The following is a 26,642-nucleotide window of genomic DNA, read 5'->3' as shown; positions in this document are numbered from 1 at the left end:
TTAGTAACTGAAATTAGAAATGTCATCAGACTTTTTTTTAATGATAAGAAAAATATACAATCTAAGCAGCAAAGCAATTTAAGTGTACCTTGCTATTTAAAAAAATTCAGAAGAGATTTTTAAATCTTGTCCCTGGTCTTCAACTCAAGTAGAACATGATGTGTATGTGTGTGAGTTTATGAAGTTTGTGCCAGTAGTCCACCATATAAAGATGAGGGTACAGAGGAGACTCAAAGAACCCTAGTAACCAACATGCTGTTACTACTACTAGAAGAATCTTTTGGAATTAGAGAATAAATCCTGTCAGCTTCCACAAAAAAAAAAAAAGCTAAAGTAGTAGATTATTGTTTTGTTTTGTTTTGTTTTGTTTTTTTAAAGAAAGCTCTAATGGGTCCTATCTTTCTTACCTCTTAGCCATTTATTCTCTCACACCTTTGATTTCTAAACTGGAACAATGACTTTAATCCCTTTCAAGTACTGATAAAGACCCTTGAGAGAAGAGCAAAACCAGTGTCCAGCAGCCAGTGTTACATGTCACTAGTTACCCTAACTCCTAGATGTCCATGCAGATCCAGTGTACAGTATGGCCTGTCATCAGTTATCTTGGGAAATAAAACAAGTGAAGTGAGAGACTGGAATAAGTACAACAAAGTACAGAGCTATTATTAAAAGCTAGGAGTATTAGAGGTCTTGTTAGCCATCTGTGTTTCCCTTTACCTTACTTAAACTAGTAATTCTAACACTTCTTTTGATAAAAAGTTACTTTGACTTCCCTGAAGTTTCATGATCATCAGTGGAGAGGGACTGCTACGTAAAACAAAACAACCACTGGTGGAGTGGGGAGCTCCAGTTCCTTCCAGTAAGCAACATGGAGGTAAGCTTCGTTTAAGACTCCAGGGCCTGCCTGGCATCTGTAGCGTATTTGCTGAGACATGTGTGAGGTACTGACACCTAGGCCCACATTCTTGGCTGCTGTGCTTCCCAGGAAGCAGTGGACAGCTTACTGAGCGGGTAGCAAGAGGATCTCTGTCGCAACATATACTCAGGAGTATTTCACCTCATTACAGCTCAGAAGTCCATCAGTTTGGGCTTCAGGCGATTCCACTTGTTCCTCAGATCAGCTCTGGTGTTGTCAGAAGCAAAGATGTAGTTGATGGACTCATAAGACAGATCCCACACCTGAGACTGGGTCAAATTAAATGTCTCAGCTGCCAGCTGATACTCTTGAGAAAGGTATGTTGCAAAAACACCCTTATCATCGGTCTGTCAATATAAAAAAATTTTGTTTAAATAAACACGGAAAATAATAACATTTTTGAGGGGTGACACTAATCAAGAAGCATTGTACCTAACTGATAAGAGTTAAAATTCCTTTGTACAACTAATTAATAATAATAACATAACATTTTTGTTTGGAGTCCCTTTCTCTATATACCATGCTTCTTTCAGAAGTCTACAATTATATCTATGTATATATATTACTAAAGAGACTTGTTGACACTTAAAACCAGAGTGTTTCACCCTTGGCTGCAGGGTAAAATCACTCGCAGAGCTTTTAAAAGATATCCATGCCTAGGATCACCTCATATTAAAGAAAGCAGGGGCTGGAAAGGTGGCTCAGTGGTAGAGTGCTTGCCTCACATGCATGAGGCCCTGGGTTCAATTCCTCAGCACCAAATAAGCAGAAAAAGCCAAAAGTGGCACTGTGTTCAAGTGGTAGAGCGCTAGCCTTGAGCTGAAGAGCTGAGGGACAGCACCCAGGCCCAGAGTTCTGGCCAAAAAAAAAAAAAAGCAGGATCTCTTACAATAAACTGCTGGTCCTCTCTCTCTCTCCCCCCCCCCCATATATAAATAAATAAATAAAATATGAGGCACAGGTACTGTCCAGGACCCAATCCTATAGAGTAAAACAATAGGATTTTACTTGCCTTTTGCAGCCCTCCCATACCCCAATCCCTACTAACCTCTCTTCTAGGGCAAGGCAGTGAGCTAGGTAGGGAATGTCTGACCAAATTCAATGCAGCAACTAAAAAAGAGCAAAACACTTCATCAAAAGTTCCTTACACAGATCACAGAAGGATGAGCAATGCTGTACCAAAACCCAAAGTGATGCTGGCCGTAAGATGGAACTGTCTGACTTTTGATGTTTGAGGTCAAACAGAGTTCTAGACGAAGGGGAAAAGGAAAAAGACCTTTTATCAAAAACAAGGAAGTGAAGTCAGTCATTCAGTATTTACCAAGACATCTCACAAGAAACCTTCCCAAACTATGCTGATTTGCAAGTTTTATTGCATAAAACTGACCTTTCCTATGAGTGTGAAAACCTGTACTTCCATTAATGCAGCTGCACAGGAAGTATGTGCTACACTACAGTGGCCGCTACCCCAAGCAAAGAATTGATATTCCCTTCGCAACTATGTGCTTCCCTGTTGCTTTTCCCAAAACAGGGAAGGGGAATGTTATAAGCCAATCATGAAAGTGGTACAAAAATCATTACAAGAGGGGAGCAGAAAAGTGTATGAAGTGTGACAAAGTGTTCCCTTAAAGGTAAGGCCAGTCTGAAGTTAAGAAAAACTGGCCTTGCTTGAGAGTTAGCATGCCACATGGAGCAGGGGCAGCCTGGACCCCTCTCAGGGCTTTAAGAAAACGCCTGGAGACCTTTATCCCAGCTACCATCCATCCACGCTGCTTCTAGGCGAGGTTAAGTCCATCTTCTACAATGACTGTCTTTTTGTTTTTCAAATGGTACTGCCAGAAGGTTGCCCTGGAGACCTGTCATCCTGTACCTTACCCAGTGGAATCTTGTGTTGCCTCACTAAGTCTACCAGCTCCGGGGATCCTCCCTCGGAAGAGTTCAGAAATGTTCCGTGCCCAATTCTGTCAGGAAGCAGATCCAGGAACATCTGTGTTTCCTTCTTTTGATTTGGAATCTTCAGAAAAGAGAAGAGTAGATTTGTAACTTCCTTTTTTTTTTTTTTTTTTTGCCGGTCTTGGATCTTGTACTCAGGGCCTGGGCACTGTCCTTGAGCCTCTCTGTGCTCAATGCTACCACTCTACCAATTGAGCCACAGGACCACTTCCAGTTTTTTCTGTGTATGTAGTGCTGAGGAATGGAACCCAGGGCTTCATGCATGCAAGGCAAGCAGTCTACCACTGAGCCACCTTCCCAGCCCCTTGTAACTTCTTTCAGTGAGTCTTATAAGCACCCGTCTTTTGTTCTAGAGCAGATATGCAGTCCCTATGAGTTGTGAGTGCAGATACTTTTTGAAAGCTGAACTTGACTAGCTCTCTTCTTTTTTAAATTTGAGTTATTTAGTTCTTGTTGCTGTGATTGATCTCAGGGCCCCACACCTGCTAAGCACCTGCTCTACCACTGAGCTAGACCACCAGCCCTTCCACCTTTTGTATCTTCTCATTCATTACCCAAAATATTCTAGGTTTAATATTAATAAAAACTTATTAAGTCCTTATTTTGTGCAGCAATTCTTTAAGGCTTTACAAAAAATCTTAAGTACAAATAAAGCTCAGATAAATTAATTTTCAAAAATAAAAATGAACCCCTGTAACTCTGTATGTGCATGTGCTTTTCTGTGTATGCATATTCTTATGTATTACATGAAGTTCTAAGAGAAAAAAAAAACCAGAAGTATTAATTCTGGGGAGCAGACTGAAATAGGAGAGGGTCTTACCGCCAGAGATAACTCATCACTGTAACACATCCTATTACCATGCTAACCAATGGCTTCTGTTGCACACAGATCAGGCATCCTGTGAGTGTGAGTTCTTTTTGATTATGGAAAGAGGTGGATTCTAGATTTTAAGTTCTGCCACAAAATTGTTGATCTCTGCTCATACACATGACAGACATGAATACTGGGGAGAAGTTCTAATTTTTTTTTTAATCCTTGTCAAAATGCTACTCAGCCTTTACACTCACCCCACTTAATAGACATAATAATGCTATAAGTAGAATAAATATTATTTACTGCACTTAAGGAACAAATAGGTAAAAGTTCTGAGGAAGAAAGTACATCTATTGGTAATAGGGGGAGGTGTACAGCAGGCTCTCTGCCTCACTAGAATGTGTCTAAGAAAGCAGTTTTTCTGCACACAAGTGGTTACCGGGCTCATGCTGCAGGGCCCGAGGAGCCAATGAAGAGCATCGTTTTTTGAGTTTTACATAATGATGGTGAGCTACTTCCTTTACTGGCAGTACATTCGGGACCCTTCCATATATGAAAGACGGGGGAGGTGAGCTGCTGTTGTTTTCTGAGTTAGCTTGCCAATGGCAAGGCTGATGGAAATTGATGAAGTTTCTCTAACCATATGTCAGGAAGTTATTTTTAATGACAAAGCTAGAATGTGAGTCAATAGCTACTCCCAAAAGCCAAAAGATGTTAAACAGTGACACTAGAAACTAAAACAAGCCATACCTTACTATTTTAATGTACATTTAAGAATATTTTTAGTTTCTCTCTTTAAACATCTTTTTCCTGGCTGGTTTATTTATAGTTAGTCCTATTTTTATTGTAATCCACCCTCTCCAATGTAAGGTATTACTATTTACCTCTGAAAGATGCAATGCCAGCTTCAGACCTGATTTTTTAGCTTCTGAAAGAGGTTCCAAGAAGTCTTTTGCTTGTCCTATCTTGAATACAAAAGTTAAAATGAGGATGTATGAGAAGTGTGGCAATTTGAGGAATTATATTCTGCCCAAATAAAAAAAGGAGTAAATTAATGACAGGAAAAATAACATCAGATGGATTCATTTGCACATTTTCTTTACAGAGCACCTACAAAGTGCTGGACCTTCAGGGGAATAGAAAGCTGGCCAAAGAGCAGTATTAGTATTAGTAATACTCCAGTATTAGTGCAGGTGAAGGCCATCAGCTAAGCTGGGTATGGCAGGCACCACATAGTATTTCTGGTGCTACAGAAAACTCACTTGATTTGGGAACCTTCTATGGTTACTAAGAAAATAAGTGGGTAGATGAGAACAAGGACAGAAGAGTCAAGGTGCAGCCAAGCCATCAGAACCAGTTTCCTAGGACACTCATGCTTAGTGATTTCCCAACTGGAATGATTTGACCCTTCAAGAACATTTGTTAATGTCTAAGACATTTTTGGTTTCCCACTGGGAGGATACTACTGGCATCTAGTAGGTAGAAGCCAGGGATGTTGCTAAACATCTTACAGTGTCCTGGATTCAAGTGCTAGTACTGAGTTCGTTCATTCATTCAGGCCAAACATTCTTACCTGGGGGTTCTATACTATAATTAGTTCCTAACACCCTAAAATCCATTGTATGTAATGAATTTTCTTCTCTCCTATGCATAGAGATTATTATTCACTGTGCATAATCTTTTGAAGAAAGGAAAAAAATGGTCACATAGTTCTTGCACAGAACCCTGATAGCAGCTGCTCTGTACGTTCTGGTCATCCAGGGCAAAACAGGGCTTCAATCACACAGTGTCTGTTGAGTACTCTGCAGAACGTGGGCTGCTCCAGGTGAATCCTTACCCCACTGTCTGAATCTACCTTCAAGAGAGAAACAGCTACTTAAAAGAAGTAACTTACAGTAGGGTCTCCACTGAGATCAAGGCCAAGAACTGTATCCTCAGTAGAAAGGAAGAACTCTTCAGCAAGCTTAACGGTCTCCTTGGCTACCAAAGGGCCACCTCGTCTGTCAATTGCCATCAAATACCTTTTAATACAGGAAAAATGCAGCTCAAGACTCCTAATGATGCAGGAGGAAAAGACAATCGAGTGTAGCTAGAGAAGCATGGCAGGATACACCTGACATGGATTTTGGGGAGAGGTACAGCCTAGGCTGAGATGCCATGGCTGACTTTGTCAGGCAGGATCAGATATGAATTCCTAAACAGCATCAAATACCTAGTCAATGTTTATTTTTTAACTTGTTTGATTCAGGATCTAAACATAAGCCACAGCCTTGTCAGTCAGTATATCTCCTAAGTCTTTTATTATAGCCACTCATTCCTTAGCCTTATTCCTGCGCTACCTCTTTTGTGGTCATTTATTTGTTTAAAAAATCAAGTTGTTTGTCCTACTAAGATTCCCAGAGTCTAGATTTCATTGATTGTATCTCTGTGTAAACACATTTTGTGTTCTGTTGTGTTCCTATAAATGGATAATGACATCTCGTCTAGAGTCCTAATTAGATCATCAGATTCAATGTTTTGGCAAGAATAAATAGGCAATGGTATGCTTTCAGGAGAACTAGATTCCTTATTTCATTACAGAATTACAAGATCAGTAGTATTCTAATTCATTCTTCATTTATTAGCTGTGATTCGACAGAACTCAGATACTCAAAGAAGCCCTGCGAATACTGTCATCTGTGCAAGGACTTTGAAAGGCAGGTGGCAGGCAGCACAGGGGGCTCAGCTAGGACAGCCTCAGCCTGTTTTAGAAACAGAGAGCAGCCCAGCCCACGGCATGAGAGAGCGGTCTGTCTCTGAACTCTTCTTCAGCTCAGGGTTAGTGCTCTACCACTTGAGCTACAGCACCACTTCCAGTTTTCTGGTGGTTTATTGGAGATAAGAGTCTCACAGGCTTTCCTGTCCTGGCTGCCTTTGAACTGCAGTCCTCAGATCTCAGCCTTCTGAGTAGCTAGGATCACAGGCTTTAGGGTTCTTGATTCTATTTTTTATCGATTATAGCAGAAATCAGTTAATCTTTAGAAGTCCACTACCCCTATGATCAAAATAGTAAAATTTTGCATTCTAGTTTTTCATGGTAACTACTGAGGTATGACCTTCTTACCTAACATCAATGTCTAAGTTTTCTTGTTTGGATCAAAATAGTAAAATTTTGCATTCTAGTTTTTCATGGTAACTACTGAGGTATGACCTTCTTACCTAACATCAATGTCTAAGTTTTCTTGTTTGGACTGTTTTATACCTTCAAGTATGGATTCCACGTAAGTCTTTTTAGTCATCCCTGGAAAGAACACATAGGAAGCATATGTAAAGAGACCATCAACTCTTAGATCCTTCACCTTTGCTATTCCTACATGAACAGTTACATTCGGTCTGTTGTGACTGGCATGGTTAAAGATGGGAGAATGAGGGTTGGGAAGGTGGCTCAGTGGTAGAGCGCTTGCCTTGCATGCATGAGGCCCTAGGTTTGATTCCTCAGCACCACATAAGCAAAAAGAAAAAAGCCAGAAGTGGCACTGTGGCTCAAGTGGTAGAGCGCTAGCCTTGAGCTGAAGAGCTGAGGGACAGCGCCCAGGCCCAGAGTTCAGGCCCCACGACCGGACCCAAAAAAAAAAAAGGGAGAATGAATAAACAGCCCTCAGTGGAACATTTCAATACATGATCATTGTCTTTTAACAAAACTGAAGAAGTACTAAAAAATGAAACAAAGAAAAAAAGAGATGACAAACAATACAAGCCCATTTAAAATTACTCTGAGGTTCAACAGACAGGAAGTTATTCTCACAAATGACTATGAAGTTTAAATTCTCATTCTAATAAAACAAGAACAACTTTTACTAAAGAAAGCTAATTTGAGGGTTCATGCAGTTTCTCATCCAGGACATGAAATGTCCTCACAAGTTTGAGTGTTCAAATCCTCTTTTTGGAGGGTGGGGGGAATGTGCAAGAGTACTCTCTAGAACAGCAGCCTCTAAAATACCCCTCTTATCACAATAGCTCAATAGCTATGTACATATGACCATATAAAGTAATGCTTATTGAAAGAAACTCCAAGAAATAGAAAAAGGGGTTCTTTTATTGTATTATTTGCTAGCCTTGAGCAAGAAGAGCTCAGGGGAGTTCAAGCCCCAGGATTGACTAAATAAATAAACCTGCAGATCTTTTTTTTTTTTTTTTTTTGCCATAGACAAACCACAATAGCCTGATACAGTAGCATCCACCTGTCATCTTATTATCCCCAGGGACCTGGAGAGAGAGAGAGAGAGAGAGAGAGAGAGAGAGAGAGAGAGAGAGAGACACATAGGAAATCAGAAGTCCGGGCTGGCTTGGACATAAAGCAAAACCCTACTTCAAAAATTAATCAAGGGGGCTGGGAAGGTAGCTCAGTGGTAGAGTGCTTGCCTTGCATACATGAGGACCAGGGGTTCGATTCCTCAGCACCACATAAACAGAAAAAGCCGCAAGTGGTGCTGTGGCTCAAGTGGTAGGGTGCTAGACTTGAGCTGAAGAGCTGAGGGACAGTGCCCAGGCCCAGAGTTCAGGCCCCACAACCAACCAAAAAAAAAAAAAATTAATCAAGTAAATAGAGGATAGAGAAAGAATGGCTCAAGTGGTGGAACACCTGTCTATCAAGCATGAGTTCCTCAGTTCAATCCCCAATACCACAAAAATAGTAAAAATAAATAATTTCCCCATTGATATTTATGTCACTGGGAAGACAGGCATAGCTTAGTAGTATAATGCTGCCTAGCATATGCAAGGCTGGGTTTGAATCTGTAGCACCTATCTCTCTCTCATGAACACAAATACACAACACACACAAAATAATGTCTATTATTAATGTATATGACAGGATTTTTTTTGTTGACACAAAGTAAGCACAACTGGAAAGTAAATTTTTGTGAATGACCAAAGCATATAGGAAAAGGGATAGTATATCTATTAGGAAGGAATTAAAGTCTACCAGTAGTGTTTTCTTCTCTGGGTGTGCTCCTCAGTTCCAGGTACTTGACACCATCGTCTGCAAATTCTTTAATGACATCCTTTGTGATCTGATAAAGTACACAATATTGACAATGTTAGAGTTCCAGTCAAGTACCAAGTGTACAGACTAATGTCATTTATTGAATGTGTTCATAATAGCAGAGTGATGAAACAGAAACAAGACAACACCAGTGGGAGCCATCTATGTGTGCACAGTGTTAAGAAATGTATACACAGGGCTGGGAAGGTGGCTCAGTGGTAGAGCGTTTGCCTTGCATGCACGAGGCCCTGGGTTCCATTCCTCAGCACCACATAAGCAAAAAGAAAAAAGCCAGAAGTGGCACTGTGGCTCAAGTGGTAGAGCACTAGCCTTGAGCTGAAGAGCTGAGGGACAGCACTCAGGCCCAGAGTTCAGATCCCACGACTGGACCCCCCCCCAAAAAAAAAAAATGTATACACAGGGCTGGGAAGGTGGCTCAGTAGTAGTGCTTGCCTTGCATGCATGAGGCCCTGAGTTCAATTCCTCAGCACCACATAAGCAGAAAAGGCCAGAAGTGGCGCTGTGGCTCAAGTGGTAGAGCATTAGCCTTGAGTTGAAGAGCTGAGGGACAGTGCCCAGGCCCAGAGTTCAATCCAACAATGAATGAAGGTGTGTTTTCCTTTTCTATGACCAATCCTAAAACCAGGCTGAGGATGCTGTGACAGACGGCCCTAGTGACCCTTCATCTGGCCCTAATCTTAATCTGCTTTGACTAATGTGCTTTGCATGTACATAAGCATGCAAGTGCGGTGTCCTGACACAGCAAACAGGGTGGCTGTTGTATAGACTGCCTAACCTTACCTTGGTGAACTCACAGTAATCAAGGTCTGGGCCCCTTCTTTTTTCCCCCATAAAAGCCCCAAAGGAATTTCTATTATGTAAGTGAAATGGCTGGTTCAGATTCATCAGGAGGGATAAAAAAAAAAAAAAAAAAAAAAAAAAAAACAGATTTAAGAGACTACATTGTGCCAGATGCCTGTGGCTCATGCCTGTAGTCCTAGCTACTCAGGAGACTGAGATCTGAGGATCACAGTTCAAAGCCAGCCCGGACAGGAAAGTCCCTGAGACTCTTGTCTTCAATTAATCACCAGAAAACCAGAAGTGGCACTGTGGCTCAAGCAGTAGGGTACTTGTCTTGAGCTGAAGAGCTGAGAGACAGTGCCCAGGCCCAGAGTTCAAGCCCCACGACCGACCCAAAAAAAAAAAAAAAAAAAGAGGCTACATCATCTCTTATGTGGGCCTCATCTTTCCAGGCTGGATCTTTACCACTGCCCACAACTAAACAGACCCATGGAATCAACCTACCCTACCCCACCTCACTTAAGACTAATATGGATGTTTGAGAGTAGGCAGCTGGTAGAAGCAAGGGTTTGAAGTAGCAGTCCTTTCCACAGACTGGACTGATCACATCTGCTATCCAGGGCCCTTTATTTCTGACCAAAGGCTGCAGGCCAGTATGAGAACAAAAGGAGGGGTTATCTAGGCCACAGTGGGGCCTATGGAGTCATTCCTAACCTTTATCTTAGAACCTTTCCCAGTGGCTAACATCTGTGTCTACCAGGCTTAGCCCTTTCTGTTCCATGCATAGGTACTGAGGACAACTCTTCTGGTGCTTTCCTTTCTTAGGCTCTCGAGTGAGACTATCTACTTCAATTCTTCTTCCAGATAAGAATACATCACAATTAGGTTTCTGATGGGAAAGTATATGGGATCTGGAGCTAAACAGTGACAGAACAGTTGTTCTGCCACTTTCTGTGTTCGACATTAAAACAAATTACATTGAACAGCTTTTCTGAGGAGGAGGCGCTGGGAACGGAATCCAGGGCCCTGTGCTTGCAAAGCAATGCCCTCTGCCACTGGGCTACACTCCCAGCCGTGGAACAATAGAATGCTTATTAGGGTACATACAGTGGTGCATGCTTATAACCCCAATTACTAAGGAGGCAGAGATCGAGAAGATCATAGTTTGAGGCCAGCTTCAAAGCAAACACCAACAAAAAAGTCATATTTGTTGGCATATGCTTGTCATTCCAGGTATGTGAGAGTAAAAGTAGAAGGATCCAGGTCTGAGGCTAGCCCAAGAAAAATAACTAAAGCAAAAAAATGGCTGGAGATGTACCTCGAGTGGTATAACACTTGCTTAGCAAGCATAAGGACTGGAGTTCAAACCCTAGTGACACCGAAGAGGAAACAAACAAACAAAAACTTATTTCAGGAGGTAGTGCTAAGTATAGTGCCTAGAACATGAAGTCACACAGGTCGCCTTGATCCCTCAGAGTCCCTTCATTTACAAGTAACCCATCTCATAACTCACTCCCACTGTCTTTTAGATTATAAGCTCTTAGGCCAATGTCTTACACTGTTTTTGAAGAACTGGCATTGAAAAAGAAAATATTTTTGGGGGCTGGGAAGGTGGCTCAGTGGTAGAGCGCTTGCCTTGCATGCCTGAGGCCTTGGGTTCGATTCCTCAGCACTACATAAGCAAAAAGAAAAAAGCTGGAAGTAGCGCTGTAGCTCAAGTGGTAGAGCACTAGCCTTGAGCTGAAGAGCTGAGGGACAGCGCCCAGGCCCAGAATTCAGGCCCCACGACTAGACCCCCCCAAAAAAAATATATATGTATATATATTTTTTTCATCACCCTCTTGGTGAAAACAAAAGGTTATATATAAGATCAGAAAGGCACATATGACTTCATAATTCTTAAACCATTCTAGAAATTCCTTCATGTCTCACCATTAGGATATCTTCAGTGCTAGTAGCAAGCTGATGAATGACGTGAAACATCTGGAAACATCTGCAACGTGAATGAAAGGTTTTAAGAAATTCTAATCATCAAAAATTTCTCATTCAGTGACATGTTCTCACTCCCCTGAGCTGAATTAATAGATTTTAGGTGAACTGTACATATATGTGTATATTTATAAAGGACTACATAATAGTTTTTTAAAAAATCACTATGACTTGGAAAGATAATCAAATGACTGAAAATAAAATGTTACTTGTATTTTTAAGCATGAAATAATAGGCATTATTCTTTCTTGTTGTATTTTGGTTGTACTAGAGTTTGAACTGTTGCCTAAGTCACTCTACTATTCTTTTTTTCTTTTTTGTCTGTTAGGGGACCTGAAATCTGGGCCTGGGCACTGTCCCTCAGCTCTTCAGCTCAAGGCTAGCGCTCTACCACATGAACCATAGCACCACTTGCAGCTTTTCTGCTTATGTGGTGCAGAGGAATTGAACCCAGGGCCTCATGCATGTGCTGCTGAGGAATCGAACCCAGGGCCCCAGCACTCTACCACTGAGCTCCCTGCCCCCACTAGTCTCTTTTTGCACTGATTATTGTTTTATGCTCTGGCTGACCTGGACTGTGATCTTCCTATTTGTGCTTCCCTTTTTCATTGGGATGACAAGTACATGCCACCGCATCCAGCAATTGTGCTTTGCCATAGCTTGGGATGACAGGCAAACACCACTGTGCCAATCCATTAACTGACATGAAGTCTTGGGAACTTATGCCTGGGCTAGCCTTGAACCATAATCCCCAATCTCTGTGTTTCAAATAGCTAGGATTACAGTCTTAAAATATTACATCCAGCTACTTGTTATTATGTTTGTTTTTTGTAGGTGTATCTGGACTTGAATTCAAGGCCTTAAACTCTCTTGGGCTTTTTTGCTCCCACTTGATGTGTTGCCACTTGAGTCATGACACCAGTCTGGCATTTCACAGGTTAATTGGAGATAAGAGTCTTATGAAGTTGTCTGCTGGATTGGCTTTGAACCTTGATCTTCAGTTCTCAGCCTCCGAGCAGCTAGGATTTCCAGGCCTAAGCCATTGGTACCTGGCTGGTTGCCATTTCCTTGGCTCTTGCTGCCAGTATCAGCAAACAGGGAAACATCAACATGTGTGTATTTTTAGGTCTAAAGAACATCCTCACCTCACAAATGGCATGAATAATTTACAACGGTTTGACAGTTGGAAAAATTTTATGTTGCTATATTCTCCATGTGAGATGCTCATACTTCTTTGTTCTTTAATTTGCTGGGCCTGGAGCTCTTTTGCTCAAGGCTAGTGCTCTACTACTTGATCCACAGCTCCACTTCCAGCTTTTTGGGGAAGTTATTTGGAGACAAAAGTTTCACGGGCTTTCCTGCCTGGGCTGGCTTTGAACCATGATCCCCTGATCTCAGCCTCCTGAGTAGCTAGGATCATAGGTGTGAGACACTGGTACACAGCACACTTTGTTATTGTTGTTTTTAACTACAAAACCATCTGAATTCTTACACATTATATTATTACTATCTCAAAATACTTATAGATGAAGAAGTCATTATTTCTACAACCACCCCACACTCACTCTTCTAAGGTTCTTTTCTTTCCCTTGTCAATCATAGTCATGTGATCACAGATTTTAAGATTTGGCTTCTTGGCTATTAATTTCTTCATGGTATTAGAACTAATGGATCCATTCAAGTGGGCATGAAGTTCCTACAGGAAGAAAACAAAATCAGTAGGGTTACCAAGTATCCACTGGATATATTGCATTGTAACAGGTATTGGATGTTTGTAGTTTGTAGAAGCAAATTGTCAATTAGGTTTAGCCATATAACTTCTAATGTTTACAAATTCTACCTATAAAATTTATTTCCTAGCCGGGTGCTGGTGTCTCACGCCTGTAATCCTAGCTACTCAGGAGGCTGAGATCTGACTGAGGATCACGGTTCAAAGCCAGCCCAGGAAGGAAAGGCTGTGAGACTCTTATCTCCAATAAACTACTCAGAGAACTGGAAATGGCGCTGTGGCTCAAGTGGTAGAGCACTAGCCTGGAGCTGAAGAGCTGAGAGACAGTGTCCAGGCCCAGAGTTCAAGCCCCATGACTGACAAAAAAAAAAAAAAATTCCTTTTGTGAATTGAAACGATGTAAGTCATAATTAGCAACCACTCAAGAACTCTGTAGTTGAACCATGATGTGCTGGTGGCTCACCCCTGTAATCCCAGCTACTTGGGAGGCTGAGGTCTAAGAATTGCAGTTAGAAGCCAGCCCAAGCAAGAAAGTCTGTAAGAATCTTATCTCCAATTAACCACCAGAAAACTGGAAGTGCCACTGTGGCTCTAAGTGGTAGAACGCTAGCCTTCAGCAAAAGAGTTCAGAGACAGTGTCCGGGCCCTGAGTTCAAGCCCCATGACCAATACATAAATATATCTATATCTCACCACTTTGGGCAATTCCAAGTAAAAGTCTGTTTTCCATGGCTGCTGTTCTTCTGCCTCCATTGTGATTTTTTTGCAGAAAATAAAAGATCCTTTCCCACTGTTATTCTTGGTTTGACCCGTGTAGCGTATTTCAGTCAGTTAATTCTGAGGTCCTGGATTTCCTTCAGATTTCTTCCACACAGCTGGCTGAATTTCACCTGTTTCAGTAAATGTGAATATTTTCAGCTACAAACATCTAAGAAACAAGACTGTATACATACTCACTAAAAGAAAAAACCCCAAATTAAGTGTGTTTACAGTTGGGAAATTTTTAGAAAACAAGAAAAAGGAAACAGGGAAATGCTTCAAGATAGTAAGAGTAGTATTGGAGCCCGATGCTGGTGGCTCACACGTGTAATCCTTGGTACTTAGGAGGCTAAGATCTGAGGATTGTAGGGTTTTTTTTGTTTTTTGGTCGGTCCTGGGGCTTGAACTCTGGGCCTGGGTGCTGTACCTCAGCTCTTCAGTTCAAAGTGAGCGCTCTACCACTTGAGCCACAGGACCACTTCCAGTGTTTCTGGTGGTTTTTATTAGAGATCAGAGACTCCCGGACTTTCCTGCCCAGGCTGGCTTTAAACCAGGATCCTCAGATTTCAGCCTCCTGAGTAGCTAGAATTACAGGTGTGAGCCACCAATGCCTGGCTAAGGATTGCAGTTTGAAGCTAGCCTGGGCAGGAAAAGTCTGTGAGACTCTTATTCCACTAAAGTACTTTTTGAGAAAAGAAGCTCAGGAATAGAGTCCAGTCCCTGAGTTCAAGCTCCAGGACTGTCACACCCACCCATCCACACCCACCGACCCACATACACACAAAGTTAAACCTTGGAATTACTCAAATGCTCAGCATCTTACGTCTACCTATTTCAAGCTGCTACTCCACTAGTAAGCTATCATTGTTTTTCTGATCCTTTAGGTCTTTCTCTCTCCACTAGGTGATTTCCCTCAGAGAACAAAATGCAAGTGCAGAATGTACTTTCTTCTAAAAAACAAAACAAAAAACATCTCTGAAAGTCTTCATTATCTTCTAACTAAAAATACAAATTAAAACAAAAAACTTCTCTGAAAGTCTATTTTAGCTATTGCACCATCTCTCTCTTACTTTTTATTTCTTGAAACTTGAACCCTGAGCTTGGGCACTGTCCCTGAGCTCTTCAGCTCAAGGCAAGCACTCTACCACTTGAGCCACAGCGCCACTTCCAGTTTTCTGGTGGTTAATTAGAAATAAGAGTCTCATGGACTTTCCTGCCCAGGCTGGCTTCGAACCAAGAGCCTCAGATGTCAACCTCCTTAGTTGCTAGGATTATAGGCATGTGCCACTGGCACCTAGCTTCTCTCTTCCTTTTGACATGAGTTCCTTGAAAGCAAAATTTAGACTAGATGCATACATTAAGTTATTTCTCATCCACTGAAAAACTGAATTCAGCCCTCACTGTGCCAAACTGCTCTCCTTTTTTTTTTTGGGTCCGGTCATGGGGCCTGAACTCTGGGCCTGGGCGCTGTCCCTCAGCTCTTCAGCTCAAGGCTAGCACTCTACCACTTGAGCCACAGCGCCACTTCCGGCTTTTTTCTTTTTGCTTATGTGGTGCTGAGGAATCGAACCCAGGGCCTCAGGCATGCAAGGCAAGCGCTCTACCACTGAGCCACCTTCCCAGCCCCCCAAACTGCTCTCCTTAAAATCATTAATGAGTGCTTGAATACTAAAAATAAATCACTCTGGGGGCTAGGAAGATGGCTCAGTGGTACAGTGCTTGCCTTGCATGCCTGAGGCCCTGGGTTCGATTCCTCAGCACCACGTAAGAAGAAAAAGCTGGAAGTGGCGCTGTGGCTCAAGTGGTAGAGTGCTAGCCTTGAGCTGAAGAGTTCAGGGGCAGTGCCCAGGCCCAGAGTTCAAGCTCCACGACCAACAAAAAAAATAAAAATAAAAAAATAAAAAAATAAAAATCACTCTGATTCGTGTGTGTGTGTGTGTGTGTGTGTGTGTGTGTGTGTGTGTGTGTTACTGGGGTTTGAACTGAGGGCCTCAGGCTTGCCAGTCATGCCTCTAGTCCTTCTTAGCACTGTCTAATTGTTAAGATAGGGTCTGGCTTCCTGTTCTGGCCTGTGTCTGGAGTCCGGTCCTCTTATTTTTTCACTTTCTACTGTAGTTAGGATGACAAGCGCATGTTACCAAACCCATTTTATTCTCTCAAGATGGAATCTGGAGCACTCTTCTTTGTAGGCTGGTCTGGAGGCTCGATACTCTGGATCCCTCATAGCTAGAATGACAGGTACATACCACCACCTCAACTAGCTATTGAGAAGCAAGTCTTAAAAGTGTGCCCAGGTTGACCTCAAACCTCAATCCTCCTGATCTCAGCCTCCTAAGTAGCTAGGATTATAGGTGTGAACCACTGGCACCCTAATACCAAGGTGTTTTTCTTTTTTAACTCCAGTATGCAAATTGCTAGACTCCAAAATTTACCTTTCTTTCTTTCTTTCTTTTTTCCTTTCTTTCTTTCTTTTTTTTTTTTTTTTTTGGTCGATTGTGGGGCTTGAACTCTGGGCCTGGGTGCTGTCCCTGAGCACTACAGCTCAAGGCTAGTGCTCTACCACTTGAGCCACAGCGCAACTTCTGGCATTTTTTTTTTTTTTTTTTTTTTTGCTTATGGGTGCTGAAGAATCAAACCCAGGGTCTCATGCATGCAAGGCAAGCGCTTTACCACTGAGCCACCTTCCCAGCCCTCACTTCTGGCTTTTTCTGTTAATGTGGTACCGAGGAATCGAACCCAGGGCTTATGCATGCTAGGGAAGCACTCTACCACTAGGCCACATTCCCAGCCTCCCAAACTTATCGTCTTAACAACAATGCACTACAGTCAAACTGACTTCCTTCTCTATATCAGCCAGATATCCAATTTGGAAAATTATACATTTTCTAAATATCTCTGGAAGAGATACTACTTACTAATCATTACCTCCCCACAGACACACCTAAGTTATTAGGAACCTAAGATTCTTTTTTTTTGGTCGGTCGTGGGGCTTGAACTCTGGGCCTGGGCGCTGTCCCTCAGCTCTTCAGCTCAAGGCGAGCGCTCTACCACTTGAGCTACAGCGCCACTTCCGGTTTTCTGTCGGTTTATTGGAGATAGGAGTCTCACGGTCTCTCTTGCCAGGGCTGGCTTTGAACCACGATCCTCAGATCTCAGCCTCCTGAGTAGCTAGGATTACAGGCGTGAGCCACCAGCACCTGGCAGGAACCTAAGATTCTTAGGTAACCAGTTTAGAAACTTAATGGTTAGCCGGGAGCTGGTGGCTCACGCCTATAATACTGGCTACTCAAGAAGCTGAGATCTAAGGATCAGGGTTCAAAGCCAGCCCAGGCAGGAAAGTCCGTGAGACTCTTATCTCTAATAAACCACTAGAAAACCGGAAGTGGTACTCTGGCTCAAGCGGTAGAGAGCTCCCCTTGAGCTGGAGAGCGCAGGGACAGCGCTGAGGCCCAGAGTTCAAGCCATACGACCAACAACAACAACAAAAAAGAAGAAACTTAATGGTTATTTGAAACTTGAACCTGAGCTGCTGCTTTTAAAAGAAGGTTTAAATAGTTAGCTACTCCTATTGGTTCACATCTTAGTTGCCTCAGATTTTGCTCTATTATGAAAAACACTGCTGTGTACAAGAATTTTACAAAAGGCTGCTTATAAACCTGAAGAACGTTTGAGGGTGGAAACAAATGGGGGAGGGGATGGTCAAAGGACAGAGAGATGGGGTGAATATAACTCAAGTACGCTTTAAGCATGTATGAAAACAGTAATGAAATCATTAAAACTGTTGAATAAAGAGGGGACAAGAGGATTAAAAAAAAGTAATGGGGAATACATTTGATCAAGTACATTATATACAAGTATGGAAATATCACAGTAAAACCCCTTTGCACAGCTAATATACAGTATTACAAACGAGGAAAAATATTCAAACGTTTATGTCACGCCTCTTCTACGACCACCTTCTGAGGACAGACTCGCTACTACTTTAGAATGAGGATTTGGGGAGTGGAGGAGAATTTCACGGTACAGTTGAGAGTGAGTGGGTTAACTCACTGTCAGCCTAACCCAGCGCTGGCCCTCCGAGGAATCGATGGTATGGATCTATGGGGGGGGGGGGGAAGAATGACTGTAAATACTGTCAAGGTCAGTTTCTTCCCTTTCCACTTGGCCTGATTTGCTTCTCGATGTAAATGAAGTTCTCTTTTGCAACGAGGAGAGCAGCTGAATTAATCAGCAACAACTGCTAGCATCCATTCCCAGGAACGTCCACTAAGGTGCTGCCCCTTCTCTGGTCTTACCCAGCCCTGCCTAAGGAAGTCAGGCGTCACTTCCCAGACTCACCTCTTCTTACATAGGAGGACAATTACATAGGAGGGAAATTTCGCCCTCCGACTGGAAGGTTTGTTGGAAAGTGACGCCGACAAGCCGCGGAACGCAGCCGGCAGCTCCCGGGAATCAAAGGTCAACCGCAGTTGAATTTTCGTACAGGCCACACCCTCCTCGATCCTGATTGGCTAAAGGAGCCGATCCCGGAAATGACGCACTATGCGAGCGGAAGTTGATGCCGTGGCGCTGGGCTGAGTCTTCCGTACGGTAGTGGGCCGTTCACCCCAGCGACGGCTGCCGCTCCCAAGTCTCTCCTGGGCCATGGGCCCGCGCAATCGCGAGCGTCGAACGGGAGCTGTGCAGAGCACCAACGACAGCAGCGCCCTGAGCAAGAGCTCCCTGGCCGCGTGCGGGTACGTGGAGGACGCCTTCGCCGGGCTGCTGGTGCCGGGCACCGCGCGCCGCGCGCCGCTCATCCACCGGGGCTACTACGTGCGCGCGCGCGCCGTGCGCCACTGCGTGCGCGCCTTCCTGAGCCGTGCGTGCGCGCTCCCCGCCGCGCCTCCCGCTCAGATCCTGTCCCTGGGCGCCGGCTCCGACTCGCTGTACTTCCGCCTCAAGTCGGCGGGCCTGCTGGCCCGGGCTTCCGTGTGGGAGGTGGATTTCCCGGAGGTGGCGCGGCGCAAGGCGGAGAGGATCGGTGACACGCCGGCTCTGTGCGCGTTCACCGGGCCTTTCCGGACCGGGGACCCGTCGTCCGCGCTGTGCTTGGAGGGCACGGACTACCGCATCCTGGGCCTGGACCTGCGGCAGCTCCAGCGGTTGCAGGGGGCCCTGGCGGCCGCGGGCCTGGACCCCGCCTCGCCCACTCTGCTCCTGGCCGAGGCGGTGCTGACCTACCTGGAGCCGGATCGCGCCGCGGACCTCATCGCCTGGGCCGCCCAGCGTTTCCCGCGCGCTCTTTTCGTGGTCTACGAGCAAATGGAGCCCCGGGACGCCTTCGGGCAGGTCATGCTGCAGCATTTCCGGCGGCTGAACTCCCCGCTGCACGGCCTGGACCGCTTTCCCGACGTGGAGGCCCAGCGCCGCCGCTTCCTGCAAGCCGGCTGGACGGCCTGCAGTGCCGTGGACATGAATGAATTCTATCGCCGCTTTCTCCCTGCGGAAGAACGCCGGCGGGTGGAAGAGCTCGAGCCCTTCGATGAGTTCGAAGAGTGGCATCTGAAATGCTCCCACTATTTCATCTTGGCAGCTTCCACGGGAGACACCCCGCCCCAAACTCTGGTGTTTCCCCCCTCAGGGGCGTTTTCACGAGTCGATCCTGCTTCACCGGCCGGGGTCTTCCCCGCCAGAGCCGTCACTGGTGACAGCCAGGGCTCACACCTTAAGCGATACGGCCATGCCTCCGTCCTGGTGAGCCCCGGCGTTATTCTCAGCGCGGGAGGGTTTGGAGAACAGGATGGTCGGCACTGCCGAGTGAACAAGTTCCACTTGCTCTCCAGACACTGTGGCTTTGATTGGAAAGACAGCCAAGTATGCAGTGGTGGGACCGAAGCCCGGTGGGATGGACGCCTTTATCACACCATGACACATCTTTCTGATACCCAGATTCTGGTTCTGGGAGGGAGACTGTCTCCCGTAAATCCAGCCTTGGGGGTTCTCCAGCTTCATCTATGCGGAAGGGAGGGCCATAACGCCGAGGACCTGAATGTGGCAATAACAAAGGTCGACTTGGAAGGAGACTCAATCTTATCACGTTGGAGGCACTCAACAACAGAAGTATCCTATCAGAATCAGGAATATTTGTTTGTGTATGGGGGGCGAGGTGTGGTGGAACCCGTACTGAGTGACTGGCATTTCCTCCACGAAAGGACAATGCGTTGGGTCAGGATCTCGGTGGAGGGGGAAGTACCTGAAGGTCGGCATTCCCACAGTGCCTGCAGTTGGCAGGGGGGAGCCCTTATTGCTGGAGGTCTTGGGGCTTCTGAGGAGCCGTTGAACTCTGTACTCTTTCTGAAGCCAGTCTCTGCTGGATTCCTCTGGGAATCACTAGATATACAGCCTCCCATTACTCCAAGGTATTCCCACACCGCTCATGTACTCAATGGAAAGCTTCTACTGGTTGGAGGAGTCTGGATTCACTCTTCCTCAGTTCCTGGTGTGACTGTTATTGATCTGACTACAGGACTGAGCTCTGAGTATCAGATTGACACAACATGCGTGCCATGGCCATTAATGTTACACAACCATACCAGCATCCTCCTTTCTGAAGAGCAACAGCTCCTCCTCCTTGGAGGTGGTGGAAACTGCTTTTCCTTTGGCACTTATTTCAACCCCCATATAGTGACATTAGACCTTTCTTCCTTAAGTGCTGGGGGATAAACATACCCACTAAAGTAGAAAGGACTTGAATCTGGCTATGGATGTTTCTACTCCAGCCAGGCTTCTTTTTTTCAATAATGCTTTTTAATTTCAGAACACAGAAAAGGCTGTTAAAATTTATACCAACAACCAGAGAGATGGTACCAAAATAAAGCATAATGAGCCGGGTGCTGATGACTCATGACTGTAATCCTAGCTACTCAGGAGGCTGAGATGTAAGGGTTGCAGTTTGAAGCCAGCCCAGGCAGGAAGGTTTATGAGATGCTTATATCCAATTAACCACCAAAAAGTGGGAAGTGGAGCTGTGGCTCAAGTGGTAGAGCACTGGCCTTGAGCAGCCCAGGCCCTAAGTTAAGGCCCCAGAATCAACACAAAAACATAAACACATGTAAGGTTTATTTTTCCTGTCTTAGGATGTTCATGTATGCAGGTTTTTTGAATTCCACCAATTTTGTTTAATTCATTTATTGAGTTATAATGGCCTTTAGCCTAAGTAATAAAACTATCCAGAAATGGAAACTGTAACCTGGAAGTTTCACACATTTTTTTTTTTTAAGAATACAAGGTTGAGCTGGACGCTGGTGTCTTATGCCTGTAATACTACTCAGGAGATCGAGATTCAAAGACAGTCGGAGCAGAAAAGTTTCTGTGAGGGTCAGAACCTGGGTGCAGATTTACCTCTTCCGCCTGAGACAGGATCCAGTGCTCACCCCCAGGAAGCTGTACTAGATCCCCCCTCAGGGCCCCATCTCCTCCTGTCCTCTGAACTAAATGTTGCCATCTTCAGAGGATTTCCCACATGGATCAAATGGATCTCTCTGTAAATCAGGGTCTGCTATGGAGCAAAGGAGCAAGAAGCTGGAGCTTCAGGCCTGCCATATCTATCACTACTACTGAGGTCGAGATTTGTGATGAGCTCACAAGAGTCAGTGTTGAGAAACTCCATACTGCATTCTCCAGAGTCTGGCTCTGGTTAGTGCAGAGATGATTTTTTTATTGTGAAAATACTGTACAGAGGGGTTACAATTACATGGACAAGATAATGAGTACATTTCTTATCAAGCATGGTAGCTTCCTCCTTTGTTTCCCCCTTCCCTTCCCATCCCTTCCCATTCTCCCCTCCCAATCCCCGCCAATTCCCCCCCCCCACCAAAGTTGTAAAGTTCCTTTTCTACATAACGACTTGTACATCTCATTGTTGCAATGGGTCCACCTGTATCCCTATTTAAATGATTTGTTTTTTCCCTTCCCCTCCACAAATTATACCAACATGAAATACAGTGAAAGCAGGGGTTATACTGGGGGGGAGGGACATACAAAGCAACATAAATGTGTTGGAAACAATCGCATGAAAAAAAAAAAACATTTGAATACATACCTTAGGGTTCATTTCCCTAACATCAACTAATCTGACCTTTTCTGCTTGACTCAGACATATACTAGATATTGCAAATAAGGGAAACCATTGGGCCTATGTTTCTTTGGGCCTGACTTACTTCACTTAATATAATTTTTTCCAAGTCTTTCCATTTCCTAACAAATGGGGCAATGTCATTCTTTCTGATGGAGGCATAGAATTCCATTGTATATATATACCACATTTTCTTGATCCGTTCATATGGGGCATCTGGGTTGGTTCCATATCTTAGCGATAGTAAATAATGCTGCAATAAACATAGTCGTGCTGGTAAAAAAAAAAAAAAAAAGTTTCTGTGAGGCTCTTATCTCCAATAAACCACTCAAAAACCGGAAGTGGTGTGGCTCAAGTGGTAGAGCTCTAGCCTTGAGCACAAAGAGGCTCAGGGAAGCACCTAGGGCCTGAGTTTAAGCCCCACAACTGACCAAACAAACCAAAAAAGGATATAAAGTTGAATATAGTTGAAGAAACATGGTCTTGACCCAGTTCTTTTTGTATGAAACCTGAAATGCACATAGTTTTAACAAAAAAATATCTTTATTAACAGCATATAAATGCATGTTAAAAAGTGGCTAACATAAAAATATGATAGTGGATGAGACTGGGAAGGTGGCTCAGTGTTAGAGTGCTTGCCTTGCATGCATGAGGCCCTGGGTTCAATTTTTCAGTACAACATAAGCAGAAAAAGCCAGAAGTGGCACTGTGCCTCAAATGGTAGAGTGCTAGCCTTGAGCTGAAGAGCTGAGTGACAGCGCCCAGACCCAAAGTTCAGGCGCCATGAGAGACACAAAAACAAAAAATATGATAGTGGAGTTGGGGATTTAACTCAGGGGAAGAGCACTTGCCTAGCAAGTTCAAGGCAGAGTTTAGTCCACAGCTCTGGAAAAAAAAATAAAATAAAGAAAAAAGCTAAATAGCAAACACACTGAAGTGTTAAGAGAGGACAATGCTATGAGGATGTCCAGGAGAAGGTAAGCAGCATATAAAGAATTCTAGGCTAGATTCAATTTCCTGAGACTTCTCCAGGGTTCTTGTGAACCCTGGTTATGGCTGAGTAAATGCTGAGAAACAAAGGGCTTTCTGCAATACAGTAGGCATCTATCAAGACTATCATTGGACCAGCAACTAGATGATTATCAGGAATATGATCAGTTTGTTCTGTATTTCTTGTTTAAAAGTTCGCCAGAGGGTCTGGGAAGGTGGCTCAGTGGTAGAGCGCTTGCCTTGCATGCATGAGGCCCTGGGTTTGATTCCTCAGCAACACATAAGAAAAAAGAAAAAAGCCGGAAGTGGCGCTGTGGCTCAAGTGGTAGAACACTAGCCTTGAGCTGAAAAGCTGAGGGACAGCGCCCAGGCCGAGTTCAGGCCCCACGACCAGACCCCAAAAAAGTAAATAAATAAAATAAAAGTTCACCAGAACCTATGTCCAGCTTTCATGAGCATTAAAGCAGAACGTTATGATGAAATTAGTGTTCTTAGCTGTGTAGTAGATACTACTAGAATTCTAACCTAGCTCTGACTCCAAAACCCAGGTTACACCTCCCATTATGCTACTGCTTAAGAAGGTGCCATTAGCTATTATAATTTCATTACTTTGTGGGAAACAAGTGGGGGGAGATCAGCAAGACAATGTGGATGTGTGATGTTGTGTCAGCCCTAAATTAATGCACTGTGTCTTTTCTTTTTAGCACTACTCAGTATGGCACATTATGAGTAATTGGGCTTGTTCTTCCAGAGAAATTACCGACATTTTCTGTCAGTGATTATCAGATTAAGCATGCTTTCCATCTCTAACCCTATTTTTGCAACATGCTTAGCTGAGGAATTACTACTCAAGCTCCACTGAGAACACTTAGTTTTGTCAGCAACATTTACCCTGTGACTTTAGAACAGCACCCTAGATGTCCTGGATATATCCTGGTACAGCATCAAAGTGTTATTAATAGGAAGCTACAGCAATTAGAGATGTGTTCCAGATTGAGAACTGAAGTTATGTAATATTTGTTTCTCCATTTCACTAATGAATATTTTTTGTACCAGCCTCTGAGATGATTATGAGAATTGATTTTAGTGATAATCTTTCCTCTTTTAATGATTGCCCTTCCTAGACAAAAATCTAGTTAAGAAAGGAAAAGAACTGATTTTGAATCTCTTGTCCTGGGTCAGGGCCACAAAAACAGTAACAATTTAGCCAGGATAAGAAAACAAGTTAAGTCAGCACTTGGGAGACTGAGGCAGGAAGCCTGAACAACAAAGACCCTGACTCAAAAACAAATCGAGTAAGCTGTTACTCCTTTGTGTGCCATCTGAACTTTACAACTTTCCATCTTTCATCTTTCTGTAGTTTTAACCCTTCTTAATGTCTTAAAGAGAAGCATGTATCACATATGTACCAATGCTGAGCTGTGTCCTTGGGAGTTCTTTGAACCCCTAGAAGTCCCTATTTATTCCATAACCACTTCGTGATCCCAACTTCAGCTTCAAGCTTCAGGCATGTCATGTGGCCTCCCTACAGGCAACCAACTCCTTTCTCCTTGTGCAAAAAGAGCCTGTTTTAATTTTGGTGAATCAGAAAAGAGCTTGTTATTAAAGTAGGTTCTTAATCATTGGAGCAATCCAATAATGTTTAGCTTGACATTAAAACTACACTAATCGTTTTGATGAAATAATGAAGAAGGGGATCTAAGATACCATGAGGCTAGTAAGTCAAGTCATGAATTCTGGATAATCATGTTTGAATTTGATGTTTAAAGAGAAAGGGAGCTGGGTGTCAGTGGCTCATGCCTAAAATCCTAGCTACTAAGGAGGCTGAGATCTGAGGATCGCTGCTGTTTGAAGCCAGCCTGAGTAGAAAAGTCCCCATGAGACTTGTTATCTCCAGCTAACCACCAGAAAACCAGAGGTAGGTCTGTGGCTCAAAGTAGTAGATCACTAGCCTTGAGTGAAAAAGCTCAGGGACAGTACTCAGGCCCTGAGTTCAAGCCCCATGACAGACCAAAAAAAAGAAAGGGAATATATAGAGCAGAAACTATGAAACTTACAGTCAGCTTTGGAGTAGGCTGGGATCTAGGAAAAAGATTTCTTGATATTCCACAGTTCAGTTTCAGCACTGCTCACTTACCTTTCCTGGGCGTTAATGTAAAGCACTTGTTTGGGAAGGGGTAGCTCCTTCACTGAGGGAAAGAACTTTATCCGTATATCACTTCTCTTTCCCTAATAGAACAGATGCTCAATAAATACTTGGGGGGTGAAAGTTCACTTTGAATTCAAATAACCTATATTTGAATATTAGTATAGTGCCTACCTTGCACAAATGTACCAGTTCTTCCTGTAATTACTTGTGAGGGTATGTGTGTGTGTGACAGTATTAAAGTTTTAAAGATTTGAAGTTCGAGATTTCTTTAAAATCAACTGGTTCGACTAGTAGACCTCTTGGTGTCACTCCTACCTTTATGGACTCAAACCTCCCTGGTTGCAGTTTTCAGCTTTCTCCTTTGTTCACAGTGGTCTATGTTGAAGAAGAAATGAATTAACTTAGGCAAAAAAAACAGAGCTAATGTGAAGAAGCACGAGCTGACAATTAAATGTGTTTGTGAGTACATACACATAGGATCTTCTTGTGATGCCGGGATGCTTCACTGGGCATGACTTGGTACGTAACTCTCTAAGTTTAACAGAGGAAGAGGAAAGACCTTGCCCTAATTTTTATGTGAAAAGTCATTTGCCATCTAATTGGCAGTTTAAAGCTAGTAAATAAATCAGAATGCAATAAGCATGCTTTTAAAGATATTGCACAATGGGCTGAGAAGGTGGCTCAGTGGTGGACTGCTTGCTTTGCCTGCATGAAGTCCTGGGTTCGATTCTTCAGCACCACATAAACAGAAAAAGCTGGAAGTGGTGCTGTGGCTCAAGTGGTAGAGTACTAGCATTGAGCAAAATGAAGCATTAGGGACGGCGCTCAGGCCTTGAGTTCAAACCCCCGGACTGGCAACAAAACAAAACAAAACAAAACAAAGATATTGCACAACAGTCCGATTCTTTCATTTCTTGGCTTTTGTTTATATTTTTAGGTTTTTCTATTAGAGCCTCAAGCTCTGATTTATACATATACTTATCCAAGAAACAATGGCATCCTAGGAATAAGGCAGGGAACAAGATATGTTAAGAGCAGAGAACTAGCCTGGATAGAAAGCTTAAATTTGGAAATGATGAAAATTACATAGTTATCTAAGCAGATGGTAGAATCCCAGAGACTATACCATCCATCACCACAGCATACCTGAACGGGCACTAGGCAAGGTGAACACTCAAGAGCCTGAGAAGTTACCCACAGGAGTGGGGATTGGAAGTCATATGTATTAAGAAACTCATGGATTCTGACCTAGAGACTTTCAGGATGTTTAAGGAATACTGGTTTATAAGCGTGCTATAGGATGAGTTGAGGTTAATCTAAAATCAGGATAAAATTAAACAGCAGTATCTATAACCCAGGCTAAATATGGCAACATCTGAAAGTAGAGCAATTGCAATAAAAAT

At 43.5% G+C, this 26,642-nt stretch overlaps 2 protein-coding genes across 5 annotated transcripts; one reads left to right on the top strand and one right to left on the bottom strand.

Annotated features, from left to right (window-relative positions):
* Positions 1-18,609, bottom strand: Mapda (N6-Methyl-AMP deaminase). Of its 4 annotated transcripts, XM_070005927.1 has the most exons (12): positions 18,323-18,609; positions 13,919-14,115; positions 13,062-13,192; positions 11,440-11,500; positions 9,508-9,597; positions 8,647-8,734; positions 6,882-6,963; positions 5,578-5,704; positions 4,568-4,648; positions 2,792-2,930; positions 2,065-2,165; positions 1-1,263 (listed from the first exon to the last, which is right to left on the bottom strand). In XM_070005927.1, the coding sequence occupies exons 2-12, from the start codon at positions 13,976-13,978 to the stop codon at positions 1,069-1,071; spliced, it is 1,155 nt and encodes a 384-aa protein (XP_069862028.1). In that variant the 5' UTR covers positions 13,979-14,115; positions 18,323-18,609; the 3' UTR covers positions 1-1,068. The 4 variants fall into 4 exon arrangements, with proteins under 4 accessions (XP_069862028.1, XP_069862029.1, XP_069862030.1 ...); XM_070005928.1 differs by lacking the exon at positions 9,508-9,597 and having other exon boundaries at positions 18,323-18,603; XM_070005929.1 differs by lacking the exon at positions 13,062-13,192 and having other exon boundaries at positions 18,323-18,560.
* A 19-nt stretch (positions 18,610-18,628) lies between these two features.
* Positions 18,629-23,295, top strand: Lcmt2 (leucine carboxyl methyltransferase 2). Its single transcript, XM_070005925.1, has one exon. The coding sequence runs from the start codon at positions 18,629-18,631 to the stop codon at positions 20,687-20,689; it is 2,061 nt and encodes a 686-aa protein (XP_069862026.1). The 3' UTR covers positions 20,690-23,295.
* The last annotated feature ends 3,347 nt before the right edge of the window (positions 23,296-26,642 follow it).

This window comes from Dipodomys merriami, unplaced genomic scaffold (assembly GCF_024711535.1).
Source record: "Dipodomys merriami isolate MVZ:Mamm:240054 unplaced genomic scaffold, mDipMer1.0.p SCAF_69, whole genome shotgun sequence".
Taxonomy (NCBI): Eukaryota; Metazoa; Chordata; class Mammalia; order Rodentia; family Heteromyidae; genus Dipodomys; species Dipodomys merriami.
Note: the sequence above shows the minus strand (reverse complement) of the source record. Positions and strands in the feature narration are given on the sequence as shown.